This window comes from Haplochromis burtoni, unplaced genomic scaffold, assembly GCF_018398535.1.
Source record: "Haplochromis burtoni strain Fernald_Lab_line unplaced genomic scaffold, NCSU_Asbu1 Contig_201, whole genome shotgun sequence".
Taxonomy (NCBI): Eukaryota; Metazoa; Chordata; class Actinopteri; order Cichliformes; family Cichlidae; genus Haplochromis; species Haplochromis burtoni.
In genome coordinates, this window is record NW_024582562.1 from 914,407 (window position 1) to 932,941 (window position 18,535).

Below are 18,535 nucleotides of genomic sequence, written 5' to 3' on the forward strand. Positions count from 1 at the left end.
CGGGTGAAGTGTCTCGCCCAAGGACACAACGACCGACCGGTTACAAGGCGAACCCCCAACACTTGAGCCATGATTTTGTTGTACCTCGAAATCCATGAGAGTATTGTCACACACCTGAAAAGGCTAGCTCGGGTAAATGCGAGCAGAAAGTGAGGTTTCATATATCAAAGAACAAACACAAAGACAGGCTGCACTGCAGTGTGCACACACAGATACACAGAGAGGAACTCACTTTATTTTGCTGCTGTTGTTGGATTTCTGCAGGTCCTGGTGCAGTTTGACCACCCAGTCTTGGTATTCATGCTTCTGAATGCCCGTCACTTGTTTAAGCTCGCTTGCCCACTTGTTTTCGAGTACCTGTTCATCGATGACAATGTCAAACATTCAGGGCTTTAAACGAAAAGCTTACTTGAAAAACAAACCACCTGTATCTCCTGAAACGTCACAGGTGAAATCATCTTTTTTTAACCAACACTTCTATTAACACTGAGACAAACTACCGAGCACCTCGGCTTCCTATCACCTGTTGTGCATCAAAGTGTTGAGAAGCTACTGCGTTCACATCCTGGTCACTCAGTGTGTTTCCCAGCTCATGCATGACTTTGTCCATTTCTGCCGCTTGCCTGCAAAACAGGAAAGTATTTATTGATTTTTAACAGATTGTTGGGAAAGTACATAAACATTCATAAAACATGATAAAAATTATCTCTGTGGTAGGAAACAGATATTAAATCATCTTAAGTGTGGTTGCTTAAAGGGAAAAAAGATCTGACCTAATTTTAGTCCATGGAAGAAATTTGAGATGATGATCTATTTGATAATAGTTGAGTAAGAGGGGAGGGCTGAGAACTAACATTGGCTAACAAACTAAAGGCAAAACTGTTGGCAATAAATATTTAGAAATGAGACAGAAAAACATGTTCAGGAAATCCAAAGATCCCAATCAAATGCTGCCTAACACCAACCTCTCCTGAAGCTTCTTAATCTCCATGTCTCTCTCACTGATGAGCTCAGAGATGCTAACAAAGTAGTTGTGCTCCAGGTTGAGCAGCGTATCTGAGGCGGGGGAGTGGATCAGTTCATGGTACACATTGGCAAAGTCTTCATCCCAGCTGGGCTCTTCAGGCCGCGCATGTTCCAGCGTCGTCTGCAACAGTGACGGCAGGAAGCAAAACATCTTCTTGTGAAACGACAGTTGTAAGCAGTTAAAGAAGGGTGGAGGTACAGTGCTTAACCATGATCAGACTGTGAACAAGAACAGTAAGCAAGCAGCTTATTTTCAGCACAAGTAGCCAAACAAAGAAGGCAAAATACAGAGTCCCAGTTTCTGTGTTATGACCTGCAAAACATACGAGGCCAGTTGACCCAGTAAATGCAAAATAACAGCACTCCTCAGTGTGAACACCCCTCATTTACACAGGCTCGAGAATGTTTAGGCAACAAACTCCGTGCAAGCGGGACTGCAGGCAAACTGCTAAATGTGCGAGTGCAGCGGGAGCTGATCTCAGCGGCTTTCCTTAAACATGAAGCGAGGCATTTGGGTTTAAACAAATGTCTCAGTGAACACACCATACACAATTTCATTAGGAAACCACAAAGTCTGCTTCTCACAATTGTGTTTGTTTTGTATTTATCCACAGCACAAAAGTAATGACTCAATTCTCGGGCATGTGAATATATCCCATCTCTGGTGGGAAATGCATCAAAGTAACCAAGTAAAATGCTTGCGAGAGACATTAAACACAGCGTGAGGGCTCATGTAATAAGATTTTTTTTGTTTGTTTGTTTGGGGGTTTTTCTTCGAGGGGTCCAGAACTCATGAATAATCAATTACTGCTCCAGTTCTGTTTAAATGACTTTAATGATCCATGACCGCTCCAAAGTTAGTGAGAGTGTTCAAGGACGCTTCCAAACCACGCTGCTGTGCTGCTGCAGAAACATGGGGCTGTATTTATCAGGGTCTGTTAGGCAGCCAGCGCATGAAATGTATTTTTGGAATACCTGCCAAGCTTAAAAAGCACCGTCCATAATATTAACAGATATTTTTAACAGAAACATTTGTCCACACAGTTTTACAAATTTCTGTATTGAATCTAATCTGTTTCCTGTGTCACTGAATGAGACAGTCGCAGCACGATTCCTTATTCTAACGGCCACATGGCATTTTGAAGTCACAGTTTGAACACAGTGTTATATAACAATAGCGACGCTTATGGAAGATGTTTTCTGTAACTATGGCTACGTTCACTCTGCAGGTCTTAATGCTCAGTTCCGATTTTTTGATCAAATCCGATTTCTTTGTCTGCTCGTTCACACTAAAAATAAAATGCGACAGCAAACGCGCTCTAGTGTGAACGCTCAAAGCGCCCGCGTGCGCCAAAGAAGACGTCACACACGACGCGCTCTGTTTAGACCCAGAGCAAGAGTATGTTTGACTGATGGCCTTAATATAAAGACTTGTTTCGTACTCTACGTTTCCCATTTTTGCTTTAAGTTATGAAGTTTTTTGTTATTTACATTTGGCCTAATAATGATCCTGATTGCTGTGTTAGAGGAGCGCTGCTTCTAGCTGCAGATTTCTGTCAGAATCTGCAGATTATACAGAACAAATAAAATGTTCACGTTGTCTTCCCAGCAGTTTCACTGACATCTACGCTGGATGGCCAGGAAGCGTTCACCATGTCTTCTCCGGCGCTGATAATTGGCGTCTGTCTTGTGTCAGTGACGTAAAAGACGAATTTAATGCGTCCGTTCAAACAGCAGTCGCTTTCTAAAACATCTGATACGTAACGGATTCAGCACCACATATGAAAGTGACCCAGATCGGCTTTGAAAATATCGGATTTGTGCCGTTCACACTGTCACACCATGATCGGATAGATGGTCGCAGAGGGTCAAAAAATTGGATTTGATGCGCTTTCGCCTGCAGTGTGAACGTAGCCTTAGTTATGGTTAGTTATAGTTAGGCACCAAACAAGACTTTACTTTAAAACAAATGATTTGTAACTGTTAATAAAATATCGTGTGTGAAGTTAAATGTTTTTCATTAAAATTATGCATCCTTCAGCCTAAAATAGGTAACATTAGAAACAGAAACTTGCTGTAAGGTTGTCCAAACAACTAAGGCAGTAAAACCTATCATCCAGCCTCAGCCTCCTAGAAGAGGCACCTATTGTTTTTATTTGAAAGGTGATTTTCAGAAAGGTTGACCTCTGAACTATCCATTCTCTTAACCACTTATCCAAAATATCTTGGCTGTCACAGAGTAAGCGGAGGGGTGCATGCTGGGGGCTGTACTTCAGCATATCCAAAGGATCTTTCAGTTATCTTGTTTCAGTTAGTCTAACATCAGCAATCAGGCTAAGCGGTCACATAAAGCAGGTTATCTACTCAATAAGTTAACCAAGGATTTATCAACCTAGCTACGATTGCATTAACACAGAAAGGGCGACACTGACAGCATCTGATCAACTACAAACATATTCAAGTTTGCTAAGGAAGATAAAACTATAACATTAGAAAACTATGAAAAGGTTAAACACATAATACAGACTAAATATAACATTCATATTTAAAAGAAATAATCAAAGAAGTTACATCTAAGAATCTATTATTCTTACTGATGCCAATCAAAGAAAGGCAAAAACTTTAAGACTCTCCATCCAAAGGGATCTTTCAGAAATTTCTGGAGAACTGATTAGTCAGTAAGAGGTGATCGTGTACCTGCTGATCTCTAATCTATAACACAACCTGCTCCAGAACATGTTAGGTTTTCAAGCGTTGCCCCACTGGTAAGAAGTGAACCACCTCCTTGGATCTGAAAACTCAGGGTTCACCGTTAAGGTGCATGGATACAGCGAATTCCTGCTGTGTAGTACCAGGCGTCTGGACAGTTCATCACAGGGTGGACGCACAGAGACAGACACCCACTCCACACTCACATTCACACCTACTTTTCCTGACGTGCACGCCTTTGGACTTTGGGCCCCAAGCAAACACACAGAAAGGCCCCCTGATGGATTCGAACCCAGGCCCTAGTTCACACAGTGCTGTGTTTAACACGATAAAAACACAATGAAATGCGTTATTACCTCCACGTAAGACCTGGTCCATGCACTGGTGAGCTTGTTTACATCTACGTCTCCTGTCGTGAGTCTTTGCAGGGCCAGCTCTGCCTCTCTGTCATAATCCAGAATCGTCTCCTTCTCAACGAAACTGGAAAGTGAGTTTTTCAGTTCTAGAGCAACAAAGGACACAAAGCAGATATTTAAAAAAAGAAAGTCTTTCAGGTCTGTGCAAGCAAAGTGGAAAGTGCAACTCTGTAGCTTTGTACACGAAATGTAACAAGCTCCTGTAATCGAATGCTTTAGTGCAGCTTCTAGCTGTCTCATGTTACAGGTAGGGCCGTGGTTACACTCAGGGAAGGGGAAAGAATAACAATCTCACCACTTTCTAAGTAGCAGGGTATTTTGTGCAGCAGCATCAGGCGTCCGTGAAGGTCACTGATGTTCTCCTGCACAGGAAGCTGCAGGGGCACTTTAAGGACACAGTTGTGTTTACCTGCCCTGAACTCGAACACAAACTCCTTCTCAGTATTGCTGCTTGCCTTGGCTTTGTTCTTCTTCATGGTCACAGCTGAAAAAACAAAACAAGATAGCAGAAAACCATGAATGAATTCAAGCCTCCGGTGCTGCGCCACTTTTACACTGTCGCATCAAATCTGTGACACAACCGATGTTTGCGCACAAAAACACGGTATTCACAAGCTACAACAAAGGCCTTAAATATCTGTAACTTAATCCCTGCTAAACAGCTGCTCAGTTTGTTAACGTGAATCTCAACGTTGGCTAGCAGTGCGGCTAACAACTTAAAGTACCACATATCTAAAATAAATAAATAAATAAACAGAATAAAAACAACAAAACACAAATCTGCCAAGACGGCCACGGTATTATTTTTTTCAATTTCATGTGATGAACATGAAACCTTCCTAAAACTCAAAATTACCTGCGTCTGGATGAACGTAATAACGGTATTTCCTGTAGCCTTCCTGTTTATCATTGAGCTCGCAGTCAGCTGACTGCATGTGACAGCAGAAGCAGATTCGCGGCGCAGAAGCTCGGGGGTAATTTTTATAATTTCAACTCTGGGTCACTACTGCTAACACATTTGTATGCAGCTCTGATAAAATTACATTTTTGTATATTGTTTAGTGTTGGACTTTTTAAAAACGTTATTACCATCACGAATCTGCTGACTTGAAAGATTTAACTTATTGGGATTTTTTCCCTTGGGCACTAGCTCCCCCTGCTGGTTTAAAATAGTGTCGGCTGGATGACGTGGTTATATATCAGCTGTCAAAAGGAATCTATTATTTCTCTTAACAATAATTCCAAGAGGAATAATTATTTATATAATATTCAGTATATTAATATTTATTGAGCTATTCAGAGGTGGACTGACTGGTGTGTTTCAGATTATTGTTCCCCCGCAGCAATTTCCTAATGTTGTAAACCTCAACATCTGGCAATAAACCCCATTCTGATTCTGATCTGATTCTGATTCTGATTCTGATTCTGAATTCCAACTGCGCTTGAGCTTCATAACATGAACCGATGGGCAAACACTTTTCCTCAGTCTTTTCTGTTAGGGAGAGAATTTATTGTTCCATCACTTACAGCAAGTAATTCAGGTCCCGAAGCAGCAAAGCAGCCTCAGACCAACAGACTACCACCACCACGCTTAATGGGTGGTATGATGATCTCTTTTATGATCCAAACCTTCCAAAAAGTTCAACTTTTGTCTCATCAGTCCTTTTTTTCTGTCCAAATGTGGTGAGATGACTCTTGTTTTACTTTTGATGAGCAACGGGTGGTCACCGATCTTAACTAGGGCCTGCATTTCACCACTATTCCAAGTTTTCTCCATTTGTAGATAATGACTCTCATTAGCCAAGGGAATTAGAGAATGATTTATTTATTTATTTATTTATTTATTTATTTATTTTATTTTATATACAGAGGGACGTGGATAGCTTTTTTTTTTACTCCTTAATAAAATATTAATCATTCAAACACTGATTTTGTTGAATTTACTACTAAGAAATCAGGAAGGGATTAAAAAAATTTTCACACGACTATAAACGTCAGCTTGGACTTTGTGTAAGATGCTTGTCTAAGTTGGTGGTAAACCAAAACATTCAAATGAACAATCTGCAGTGTACAAAACCAGCATGCCGACAAAAAAGGAGAAGTACACCACGCCTTTCCCTAATGTTTTCAACCACATGATCTTTTTTAGCAGATAAACATTTGAATTTGGTCAGCTGCCACGAAGAGTCAAATGATAAATACTAGAATATGAATCACTGATACGTGTACAAGCGCGTTTAATATATAAAAAACACAAGATTGTACATTTAATATGCAGACTAAAAATATGTCGAATCCGGTGAGCGCTGTGTGCAGTCTGTGGGGCAACTTATACTATTTATTTATATAACGTATATGAAGATATTTGTGTGTGTGTAGTTTTAAAGGACTTCTTAATTCTAAATAATTCTAAATACTCTACTATCCTAGAAAGTAATTGCCCGCGCGCACGCAAGCTAGCGTAGGCGTGTACGTGCTTTGACGCGTGCGTGTGTTTTCTTCAAGTTTGAGTCAGTAAGGGTGCGTCTGAAACTAGCACTACTACATTAATCCGGAAAAACTCAGTGTTGTAGCTGTAAACGAAAATAACAGCGAAAGGAATTTGCAAATTAACCTTTAATTGCGAACAATAGAACAGCGCACTAGAAACAATGTAATGGCTTTACAAGTCTTGGCGCTGTCGCTTTATTCCACGCTCTTTGACGATGGAGTTTTCGCAGACACTCCCTTGAATGATTGAACCGTCCCGTCATACCTCGCGTGGCCAACGGCTCTCCGCCGACTGTTCGCTCATTGAATTACCGTGTTCAGCCTGTTCGGCTTGATTTGGGGCAATAAATTGGAGAAACGCGGGTTACACCAGCACATTTGAACGCCGTCGTGCTATCCCGGCCTTCTGCTTATCTGACTGGGCGTGCTTTCCTGGGCTCGCTGGCTGGATTTGGTCGGGGAGGCAGGGGGAAGTACGGAGCTGGTCCCGAGTGATGATGGAGCTGGAGTCGGCCAGTAACAGAGGCGACCTGGTAGCTGTGGGGGACTCGCTGCAGCCGCAGACCCCGAGCAGGCACGAAAAGAGCCTGGGGCTGCTCACGACCAAGTTTGTGACTTTACTACAGGAGGCGAAGGACGGGGTGCTGGACCTAAAAGCTGTGAGCATGCAACCCGGGGTCTTTGTTGTTAGCTAGCACATGTCATTTGGAGCCTGTCCGCTGTCGTTACACTTTCGCTAGCTTGTTAGCCTAGCCTAGCTGTATGACAGGCTAATTCGAACGGTTTTCTTTCGTGGCACTGCAGTTTCAATACACCCGGGTTACTTTCAAACGCAACTTAAATGTTGCTTTCAAGTTTTTAGCTAGAGACCTGAGCAAAGACAACAAGTGAACTTTAAGAACACCGGTCAACTTTTCAGACTCTGCCCCCTGCAGATTCAAAGTTTAAAAAGTGGGTCAGCTTTTGTCGCTTTCTTTTGACTCGACCCTGCTGCATCTTCACACATGAACAAATTTTCTCTGATTGATAACGTCTTTGTCACTTAACGACATGCATTCACTGTGTTAGTTTCCCCGCAGCTACTCGGAGAGCATGTGTCCTAAAGGACAGTGCATTCAGTCACCGTCCTTGTTATAAGCGCTTCTGATATTACATAATGAGCTGCTTTTAGATTAACCATAAGTAACTGGGTACTTGATAATTGTGCTCTTCTGTACTTATAAATAGAACTACAGTCTGAAACGTCTAATATTGTACCATTTATACTATTTGGCTTCAAAGTCGTGAAGTTTAAAACGTGTTTTTAAAGTGAAAACCAAACTTCTCAGCTTGTGTTATAAATAGAAGCCTTTCACCAAACTGCCATTCATGTTTTCTTAAACCAGTGAACCAGAAGGCAGCCTGACCAGCCAAGCATTACTTGGACTGCATCACAGTGGCTGCTGGGTCTTAGCAGATAGATTGGCTTCATAGCTTTTGACACTCGCAGCTGCACTGTGCAATGCTGATAAAGTGCCAACCCCCCTTTTCCCCTCCCTGTCTCCTCAACTTTAATTTTCACCAGTTTATTAGAATGGAATAAAATAGCCCTTTTATTGTCATTGTACATTTACAACAAAATTCTGTATGTTAGTAAAGACATCAGGAATAAATGGCAAACACAAGAGATGTATACAGTCTATATATAAAACAATAGAAAGGCACACAATGGAGAGCAAAGTGCTTGGAGGTAGTGCAAAAATGCTATGATAATGAAGCAAATTTACTGATTCATTCTGTAGTTGTGTAGTTATACTCTGTAACTTTCACACAACAAAGGACTTTTTTTTCATTTTTCCAGGGATCCTGTTATTGAGATATGGAGCCATTACGAAAAAACTGACAGAAATTAGTTTGGTGCCAAAAAACAATTTTCTCCCCTGATTTTTAGGCTGAAAATAAATAAATAAAAAAATAAAATAATTGAAAGGCCATTTGCGTGCTGCAGGGTGAAGCATTTTATGTTGGGAATGTATATGAATTTATGTTACGTGAATTTTCAAATAGAGCTGTCATTAAGGAACTTCCATGAGTCCACTTTAGCCACAGGCCCTGACGATAACGCGTGGGCTTACAGTATCAGCACTTGCCATATGGTTAATATTAGCATGTTGCACATCAGATGATTTGGGCTAGAAAGGAAGGAAGTTAAAATTATGCCACCATTTTTGGTGTGACTTTAAAAGTTTTTTGTTGCAGGGCACCTGTTGGCCTAGATACCACAGTCCCTGTCTATGCGTTAGCTACATAAGTGCTGTCGTCTGTGTTTTAAATGAATTTTTCTTGTCTTTCAGGCGGCAGACACCTTGGCTGTGCGTCAGAAACGGCGTATCTATGACATCACTAACGTGCTGGAAGGTATTGGACTGATAGAGAAGAAGTCCAAAAATAGTATTCAATGGAAGTAAGTCCACATTTCATTTTGTTCTTCAAGTGATTGACAGGGCTTTCATGACAGAAGGATCATGTGCTTAGGTAATGATGGTACAAGCTTTTTGAAACCATAAATGTTTTGCAAGAACTTGCATCACTCCCAAACCTTCCACTCTGCACAAGAGGCATGTGCTACAGATGCAGACAGAGGTGGGGCAGTAGGTGAGAACCTGAGGACTGTGGTGCCTGTTGGTGTTATTCTTTGCATGTTTGCGTTTCATGGAAGATGCTCTCATGGCTTTAGCTTCGTGGTAACGGGACAGGAATGACTAATGAACTGAAAAGTGCACATTCAGACTTTCAGTTTGCATAACTCATGAGGGCTGTAGGACTGACCACAGACCATATGCACTATAAATGCCACCTGAGTTACAATAACACCGCCTGAATAATAGAAAGACCCCGTCTACCGTAGCTGCAACTTCTAGGATAGCCCCACATATGTAAGCTGATAATATACATTAACATTTCATTTTACTCAGGAGAGAAAAGAATATCAAAGCTTTAATTACGCATAAGTAAACTTTCTGAAATTTTCAAATCTTTCAGGTTCGGGCAAATTAATGTGAATCTGAGAGTCCAGGCTCTAATAAAAAACAGATGATCAGTGGCCAAGAGTTTTGTGTGTGCATGAAGGCGTCTTTATCTCCTCTCTGTACATAAACATGCTATTACTACCGTTGTGTTTTAGGGGTGTTGGTCCAGGGTGCAACACCAGAGAGATAGCCGATAAGCTGATTGATCTGAAGGCGGAGCTCGATGACCTGGCCCTTCGTGAACACGAGCTGGACCAGCAGAGAGTCTGGGTCCAGCAAAGCATCAAGAACGTGACAGATGACTCCAACAACAGCCCATATCCTTCACTGCACAGTCTGTGGGTGTTAGCTGGAAGTGGTCTGTCCTGTGGTCAGGGATGCTTTAACACGATGGCTTTATTGAAGCTGCTTGTTAGATTGTACATTCAAATTTTATTTGTCACGTACACAGTACGATATGCAGTGAAATGCTTAGACAACTGCTTGTGACCTAAAGAAAAAAATGAAAAGGCTATGAATAAGAAAATAAATATGAAAATTAAAAAGGGTAAATTTAACTAGGAAGGAATAAAATATATAAATTAAAGTTAAAAAATAAAATAACTGTACAACAAAATACACAATACACAGTATAGAACTATATAAGAATGTATGAAGAAATATAAATATATATACACACAATAACAGCAGTTGTACATTTTGTGTTTTCTAGTATTTAATTAGAGTAGTGTCAGATCTAGTGCATACCTGTGTGAGAGAACTAGTGGGTACTGCAAGGCAGGTTTATTTGTATAGCACAATTCAGCAACAAGGTGGTTCAAAGTGCTTTACAGAGACATTGGAAACAAAAACAATAAAAAGCAGGATTTAAAATTGAGTAAAAAAAACAGTCGATAAAATCAGTACGTTAGTTAAAATGTAAGTTTTGAAATTTAAGCTTAAAAGTGTGGATTTGGTGCTTTATTCAAATGCAGCTGAGAACAGGTGAGTCTTCAACCTGGATTTAAATAAACTGAGTGTTTCAGCTGATCTGAGGCTTTCTGGGAGTTTGTTCCAGATATAAGGAGCATAAAAGCTGAATGCAGCTTCTCCGTGTCTGGTTCTGACTCTGGGAACTGATAAAAGACCGGATCCAGATGACCTGAGGGATCTGGAAGGTTCATACTGGGTCAGGAGGTCACTGATGTATTTTGGTCCTAAACCATTCAGAGCTTTATAGACCAGCATCAGAACTTTAAAGTCTATCCTCTGACGGACAGGCAGCCAGTGTAAAGACCTCAGAGCTGGACTGATGTGGTCCACTTTTTTGGTCTTAGTGAGGACTCGAGCAGCAGAGTTCTGAATGAGCTGTAGTTGTCTGACTGATTTTTTAGGTAGACCTGTAAAGATGCTGTTACAGTAATCAAGCCTACTAAAGATGAATGCATGGACTAGTTTTTCCAGGTCCTGTTGAGACGTCAGATCTTTTATCCTTGATATATTCTTGAGGTGATAGTAAGCTGACTTTGTTATTGTCTTAATGTGTTTTTCTAAGTTTAGGTCTGCATCCATCACTACACCCACATTTCTCGCCTGGTTTGTGGTTTTTAGGTGTATAGATTGAAGTTCTCTGGTGACCTGTAATCGTTTTTCTTTGGCTCCAAAGACTATTACCTCAGTTTTGTTTTTGTTTAGCTGGAGAAAATTGTGGCACAGCCAGTCATTAATGTCCTCAATGCATTTACCAAGAGCCTGCACAGGGCCTCGGTCTCCTGGTGACATTGTGATATATATTTGTGTGTCATCTGCATAGCTGTGGTAGTTTATTTTGTTGTTCTTTATAATGCTGCAGGTTCATAAATGTTACTCTGAGCAATGCCAAAGATCTGGCTTGATTCAGCTGTGGGTATTGGCATACACTGCCAGTCAAGTTTGGGCACAGCTTATCATTAATGGTTTTTCTTTATTTTTATTTACATTGTAGATTCTGACTGAAAGCATCAAAACTATGAATGAACACCTTGGAATTAAGTAGTAAAGGAAAGAAGTGTGAACTAACTCAGAACATGTTTTATATTTCAGATCCTTCCTAACAGCCCTTTGCTTTGATTCCTGCTTTGCTCACTCTTGGCCTTCTCTCCGTGAGCTTCATCAGGTCATCACCTGAAATGGTTTCCAACAGACTTGAAGGAGTTCACAGAGATGCTGAGCACTTGTTGGCCCTTTGCCTTCACTCTGCGCTCCATCTCATCCCAAACCATCTCCACTGGGTTCAGGTGACTGTGGAGGCCAGGCCATCTGACACATCACTGCATCTCTCCTTCTTAGTCAAATAGCCCAGACACAGCCTGGAGGTGTGTTTGGGGTCATTGCTCTGTTAAAAATAAATGCATGTTGCTGCAGGATGCTGTGGTAGCCATGCTGGCTCAGCGTGCCTTCAGTTTTGAATAAATCCCCAACAGTGTCACCAGCAAAGCCCCCCCACACCATCACACCTCCTCCATTCCACAGCGGGTGGAACCAAAGATCTCAAATTTGGACTCATCAGACCAAGCACAGATGGTCTAACGTCCACTCCTTGTGTTTCTCAGACCAAACAAATCTCTTCTGCTTGTTGCTTTTCCTTAGTCGTGGTTTCTCAGCAGCTATTTGACCATAAAGGCCTGATTCACACAGTCTGCTCTGAACATGTAGAGATGTGTCTGCTGCTGGAGCTCTGTGCGGCATCTATCTGGGCTCTAATCTGAGCTGCTGTTAATGATTTCTGAGGCTGGTGACTCGGATGAATGTATCCTCAGCAGCAGATGTGACTCTTGGTCTTCCTTTCCTGGGGCGTCCTCATGTCAGACAGTTTGATCGTAGTCTTGATGGTTTTGGGGGACACATTCAGAGTTTTAGTGTTTCCTGGACTGACTGACCTTCAGTTCTTAAAGTAATGATGGGCTGTTGTTTCTCTTTACTTAGCTGATTGGGTCTTGTCATAATATGAATCCTAACAGTTGTCAAATAGGGCTGTCAGCTGTGCACAACACACCTGATGGTCCCAACCCCATTAACAAGGCAACAAATTCCACAAATGATCGCTGACAGGCACACCTGTGGAGTGAAACCATCTCAGGTGACGACATCATGAAGCTCGTTGAGAGAAGGCCGAGTGTTTGCAGCGCTGTCAACAAAGGGCGGCTGCTTACAGGAATCTAAAATATAAGACACATTTAGAGTTATTTATCAGCTTTTCCTTTGCTACATAATTCCATAAGTCTTGCTTCATATATTTGATGTCTTCAGTATTTATATAAAATGTAGGAAGTAGTAAAAATAAAGAAAAACCATGAACTGAACAGGCATGTCCAAACCTTTGACTGGTAGGTTGGACTACAGTCGGACTCGTGTCTGCATTGCACAGTGAGCTGCAGCTTAATGAAAGACAACCATAACCCTCTATATTAGTGTTCAAAGGTCTTCAGAGAGTATGAAGTACAGGTGAAGCATTTCTTCTGTGGTCCAAGAAAGAGACTTTTAATGTCTGAGGAAATTCTCCTAATGATGTCACAAGGTGTTCCGGGACTTTCTGAGGGCGTCTAATAAATCTGCAGTTTAGTTACAGATGTAAGGGTTTTTCTTTCAAGCTTAAACTTGAACTCTGTCAAATACTCATTAAAGTCTGTCAGTCACTGTTAGTGTTTGTGTACAAAGGTGTGCTGTTGAGAACACTTGAGTTTGTGTGCCAGATGTGGTTGCTGCTGCACTTAACACATTCATACTATGGCCTATGTAAAGCACGAAGATCTCTGTGGAGCATTTAAAGGTAATTGTTTCGCACGCTTGGATTTGCAGGCATTTCGCTCTTTCACTCAAAAGCAACTGTTCTCACTCGCCACCTCCTTCCACAGGTGACACTCTCCTCGCCATCCGTGCTCCAATAGGCACACAGCTAGAGGTGCCCATACCAGAATGTGTAAGTGACGTCTGTGGTGGATTTTCCTCTCTCGGGTCCGGTTGTTGTTTCGCTCACGTCTCCGACTGTGCGTGTGTGCAGGTTCTCAACGGACAGCGAAAATACCAGATCCGTCTTAAAAGTACATCTGGTCCCATTGAAGTTTTATTGGTCAATAAAGACCCCTCCAGTGCCTCTCCCGTTGTTTTGCCCGTTCCTCCTCCAGATGACGTCCTACAGAACCTCCCAGCTCCAACACCTACCTCCCAGTTGCCCACTGCCACCACACAGGTCCATTTTCTCTTTGTTTAGTGAGTCTGAGGTGCCAATAATAAGAACAGTGATCTTATACTAGAGTACTGGACCACCTTTGTTTGTTTCCTCTGCAGGTCCCTAAAACAGCTGTTGCTCCTCCCACAAAAACAGCTCCTATCACATCGGCCCCTTCGGCCATCCAGACAGCAACGGGTAAGGAGAATCGAGTAATCTTTTAATTGTCCCACACGGGGAAAATTGGTTGTAACAAATGGCGCCTGGAACGTTTCCTCTCAACACCCACACTGTTTCCTATCGTGGTTCACATTTTGTCCAACATTATGTCAAACTGTGTTTTTGTTGTGTGATTCTTGCCTTTATCTCAGAGGTGACAGCCACCACAGCGCTCAGCCCAACAACCGAAACGCCCGCTGCAGTTACTCAGCAGCTGCAGTCGTCCGCCTCTCTGGACGGTCCCGCGTCGTCTTCTGCCTCTGCAGGATTCGAACCAATGAAGTCAGGTCCATCTGAGTGTGAGTGTTACCCTGTTCTAATAAAGGTTTGGTTACAGTTGCCTGCAACACTGTTTTTTTTTTTATTATTATTTATTTTTTTGGTTGTTTTTGTCTTTTCTCTGTAGTGCTGGACTTCTCTGAAATGTTTGACCCAACAAAAGGTAAACTTCTCCTGAGCTTACGTAGCTACATTATTGGTTGCTGTACATTGAACGAGTGCATTGGAAATATTTACCAGATCGTGACATTCTGGCTTCTTGCAGAAGTTGACGTTTCCTTAGGAACGTTTCTGCTGATGCAGGCCACTTGTCTTCATTCTCCTGCAGACTTGGTGCTTTAAAAATGTCTCTTGATTTTATTGTTCCTCTGACAGAGATCATGAGTGGTGACCTGCTGGAGGACTTGATGTCATCAGAAGGTATGTTTGCCTACAGACGAGCTGGAATATTTGTATTTCTCAGGTATTCCCAGAAAGATTCCAAAGTGGAGCGTTTGTGCAGGAAAATCTTAGCCCGAACGTGTTTGGGCTCATTTGTCCCTCGAGAACCAGTTGAGCTCAACTGCTGAGATGACTCTACAAATATCTGCGTTCTGTTTGGAATTGAATGTCGAGCTGTTGGAGAAGAAGGAAATTGCAGTGAAGGGTTTTTGGAAAAAATGATTTGCTTGTGTATTTCTAATTTATACCACGCTGTAAGGTGCCTGATCTCAGTTCTCTATAATAGGTCTCATGTATTTCTCTCTTTCACCCCCAGTGTTCTCTCCTCTCCTTCGCCTGTCACCTCCACCCAGTGACCACGACTACATATACAACCTGGACGAGACAGAAGGTCTGTGTGACCTGTTTGACGTCCCCATTCTCAACCTCTGACCTCCGAGATTGTCGTCAGAGCAGGAAACAGTTGGCCCAAATATAATCTACCCTCATTTTATCCGAGTTTTGCCCCTCCCTCTCTGTAACGGTGGAGGCGGGAGGAGGTGCAGGAAAGCCATCCCCACCTGAGGAGCATTTAAGGGCACCTCTGCACTGACACGATGAGCTCCAGCTGAGTTCTGATAGCAGCTCCATGTGCCGCCTCCTGAAGAAACACAGGCGAGAACAAAACGTTTTACTTACCGATTTTCCAAGGAAAAAAGAGTCGGAATTATATTTTTGGGGGATTTTTATGTATCATAAGGGGTTATGTTTGTGTATCGGCTTCCCGCGTGCTTGTGAGCAAGAGCGCGTGGGCACACTTGATGCGAGTGTGTCTGTGAGTGTGTTTTTGTATAGACCGATCTCTTAAGTCAGAAGTCTCCGGGATTTAAGAGAAACCTTTTACTATCAGGTTAAAAGTCATGGCACGCTAAGTTCATGCATGACTTCACTGAGTCCAAACAGAGCTGGTTAAAATGCACTGTCCTCATGTACATAGAGAATATATATTTTGTATTACCAGCGCATTAGAACTTCACAGAGAAATCATTTGCAGGTAAACCAAGTCGCCACACTCAGTTAATCATACCATGTAGTCTTATATGAACTGCTTTCTTTAGCATAATGGGACATTTTCAAATCCTTCAGAGTTCGAGTGTTTTTTGTACCAGTTTCATGATCTTAATGCAAAACTAAGCCTATTTAAATTTGTGATACAAGGAATCATGGACCAAAAAACATCATTTAATTAAAAGGTAAAACTTGGTGCTTGCTAAAATCAAAAATCTTCTGTAAACTTCGCTGTATAACTGACTTCAAGCTGGTACTAGTGCTTGTAAACTTGCAATTTTCTCTTTTTTAAGAAAATCGGGCTCACTTTAGTCATTAACTCCTGTTTGTCAGAGGACAAACTCCCCTCTCCTTCCAAAATGACTTCTTTCACTCATCATGTATGTATATGAATGCCATCATTTGTATGTAAAAGGCATTTTTGATGTACTTTTTTATTGCTGCAGTGAAACGTGTATTTCTTGAATTATCCTTTTTTTTTTTAAGTGTATATGTGGCACAGATCCCTTTTTCTGTAGTTTTAATGGTTTTTGTTGTAAGCGGAAAATCTGCCCATCACTCTAAATTACACCTTTCACCTTAGTTTATTCTCTCTGCGCAAAGGACGCGTAAGTGCTTTCTTCTGTAAAATCATTTCAATGTGTAACATCCTGTTTTACCCTGGAAGACGTGTGTTTGTACAGTATGTACTGTGTATATCTCCCTCTACTGCTTGTATAGAATAGCATTTATTTTTTATACCAGCTAGATATATTATTACAGGATTCTTGCCACTGATTCGGAGCTACTCAAGAAATTTATCGACAAAACCTGCTTCAGCAAAGCATCCTTTCCCGTCGTTGCACTTTTGACGTCACTGTGGACAGACTGGTTGCTACTCATCCTCTCTTCGGTCGATATCCAGTTTTCGTGTTTTGGAAGTGTCGTGAGCTGCCGGGGTTTCAGCAGTGGGCGCTGAACAAATCGTATCCATGTAAGACTCGAGTATGCAGTCAGTTTTTAACAGGATCACAATTGCTAAGCTGTAGTTGCATCAAATGGAACACAATAAACACTTAAATATTATTTGCATGTTTTTGAGTGGCTTGTTACTTACTGGTCGTTTCTTACAGTACACACTTGATTTCATTCCAACTGTAACTGGTAACCTGATTATGAGGAACTGTTGAAGGATAAAAGTAATGGGATTCTGGGATTAGGCTCTCAGACCTTAGACTCTACGCAGATGGTCCACTATGTGTTGACCAGTAGAGTATCCTTCTATTATGTATCTGCCATATGGCCTTTAAAGCTTCTGCACATTGTGATGAAAGTAGAGAAACTGAGTCATAGCAGCTATTTGATAAACATACATCCCATTTTATGAGCTTCCTGTTGGCTCTCACTCCCGGTTATCTTCCTCCTCGCATTTCGTGTCAATTTTACTGTCATCTGTAAACAAAGGCAGAAAATCTGTGGATAAAGTATTTCGCATATAAGGGGAACATGATCAGCAATATCTTGATAGCACTTTAGCAGGACAGGAAGGTCTTTCTGCTTCCTTTTTTCTGACATTAATCCTGATACATACAGAAGTCTTTCTGCTGGACAATGAGGCGACAGCAGGGGGCGGCGGTAACCAGCTGTACGCCACCGGAACTTTGAATTCAATTTTATGTGCTAGTGAAGAAATGTGAAAGAAATATGATAGAAGTCACCATAAGCAGCAACGACACCTCCGGTATGTATGTCGTTTTTGTTTCAAAGTAAAAGCACTGTATCGCTCGAAAGAAAGAAATATGACGGTCAAAGGTTTCCTGCATGGACAATCAAGTAGCAAAATATAAAATAATATATGGCGTTGGTTATTGTTCTCATTTTAATTTTTCTCTTCCTTATCTCTAGTTTTATTTTCAATTTAAACGTTCAATTAATGTGAAACGCGGGAGGGGTATTATTGTGAAAATCCAAATCGGAAACTGCTCTGTTAATCAGAGATGATTGACTCCCAAAAAAAAAAACCCAGAAAAAACGCTCGACCAAGAGACTCCAGCCGACCCGGAACTTTTAGGTCAACTTATCATAGTTAAAACTTTCTGCAGAGACGCTGGTACAGATTCTGTCAGCGGTCGGATGTTTTTGTAGGGGAACACACCTCCGCGGACCGACTCGGTTCCTCCTGAAGAGTAAAAAAGGAGCTGCAAATGTTTCTCGGTCCGACTGCGGCGGTTCCTGCAGGATAGTAGCTCTCGACTCGTCTTCTCATACCAGGTAGGAGGCATTCAGGGAAAAAGAAAGCTGTGCTCACATTTCTTTCACGACTGTTGTGTTGACTGTTTCCAGCACGCTGTGGCTGCGCTCATATCAGATTAGCTGCACTTTAAACTTGTTGCACTGAATGGTTTACTTTAACTAAAACATTGTTTAGCTGCTAACTTAATGCATGACTTTACTTAACTGACATGTGCTATATGTAAAGCAATTGTCTTATTCATAATTATTATAAGAAAAACTCCGAATATAAGTGTTTCTGTTTTTTATTTTTATTTTAAAAAAGGCAGCTTCCAGTTTTCTCTACCATATAAATCCTTTTCTTGGAAACCTGTAGCATTTGAGATTTACCGAGTGTATGTGCGACTCTGTCAGGTCAGGAATTTCAGGCAGCTGAGCTCTTCCCTCCCTACATACACACTTCCACAGTGGGTAGGGGGGGTCTGCCAGTCCAGGGGGTCTCA

At 41.6% G+C, this 18,535-nt stretch overlaps 3 protein-coding genes across 4 annotated transcripts in view; 2 read left to right on the plus strand and 1 right to left on the minus strand.

Moving 5' to 3' along the window:
- The window catches only part of cunh12orf4 (chromosome unknown C12orf4 homolog), a gene marked incomplete in the record, with an annotated part of 21,086 nt that extends 15,994 nt beyond the window's left edge, over positions 1 to 5,092 (minus strand). Inside the window, 6 exon segments of the mRNA XM_014337950.2 lie at positions 233 to 357; positions 524 to 623; positions 966 to 1,147; positions 4,092 to 4,237; positions 4,447 to 4,635; positions 5,008 to 5,092. Coding sequence (XP_014193436.1) covers positions 233 to 357; positions 524 to 623; positions 966 to 1,147; positions 4,092 to 4,237; positions 4,447 to 4,635; positions 5,008 to 5,086 — 821 coding nt within the window.
- Positions 5,093 to 6,746: 1,654 nt separating this feature from the next.
- Positions 6,747 to 16,886, plus strand: e2f4 (E2F transcription factor 4). Its single transcript, XM_005935776.3, has 11 exons — positions 6,747 to 7,300; positions 8,975 to 9,084; positions 9,805 to 9,966; positions 13,393 to 13,436; positions 13,522 to 13,586; positions 13,668 to 13,856; positions 13,955 to 14,033; positions 14,207 to 14,353; positions 14,461 to 14,496; positions 14,709 to 14,753; positions 15,091 to 16,886. Exons 1-11 carry the CDS (start codon positions 7,136 to 7,138, stop codon positions 15,204 to 15,206), a joined length of 1,158 nt encoding a protein of 385 aa, XP_005935838.1. The 5' UTR covers positions 6,747 to 7,135; the 3' UTR covers positions 15,207 to 16,886.
- Positions 16,887 to 17,794: 908 nt separating this feature from the next.
- The window catches only part of elmo3 (engulfment and cell motility 3), a 20,706-nt gene continuing 19,965 nt past the window's right edge, over positions 17,795 to 18,535 (plus strand). The window contains exon 1 of one of the 2 annotated variants that reach the window (XM_005935778.2): positions 17,795 to 18,071. The gene's annotated coding sequence lies outside the window, so the exon portion shown is untranslated. The remainder of the gene's footprint in view (positions 18,072 to 18,535) is intronic. The other variant, XM_005935779.2, reaches the window with a different exon arrangement.

Bases quoted from the DNA above. Each gene is read 5' to 3' on its own strand.
- e2f4 (XM_005935776.3), top strand. From the start codon at position 7,136: ATGATGGAGCTGGAGTCGGCCAGTAACAGAGGCGACCTGGTAGCTGTG. The intron at 13,437-13,521 runs GTAATTGTTTCG...CTCCTTCCACAG, and splicing joins TCTCTGTGGAGCATTTAAAG to GTGACACTCTCCTCGCCATC. The intron at 14,034-14,206 runs GTAAGGAGAATC...CCTTTATCTCAG, and splicing joins GGCCATCCAGACAGCAACGG to AGGTGACAGCCACCACAGCG.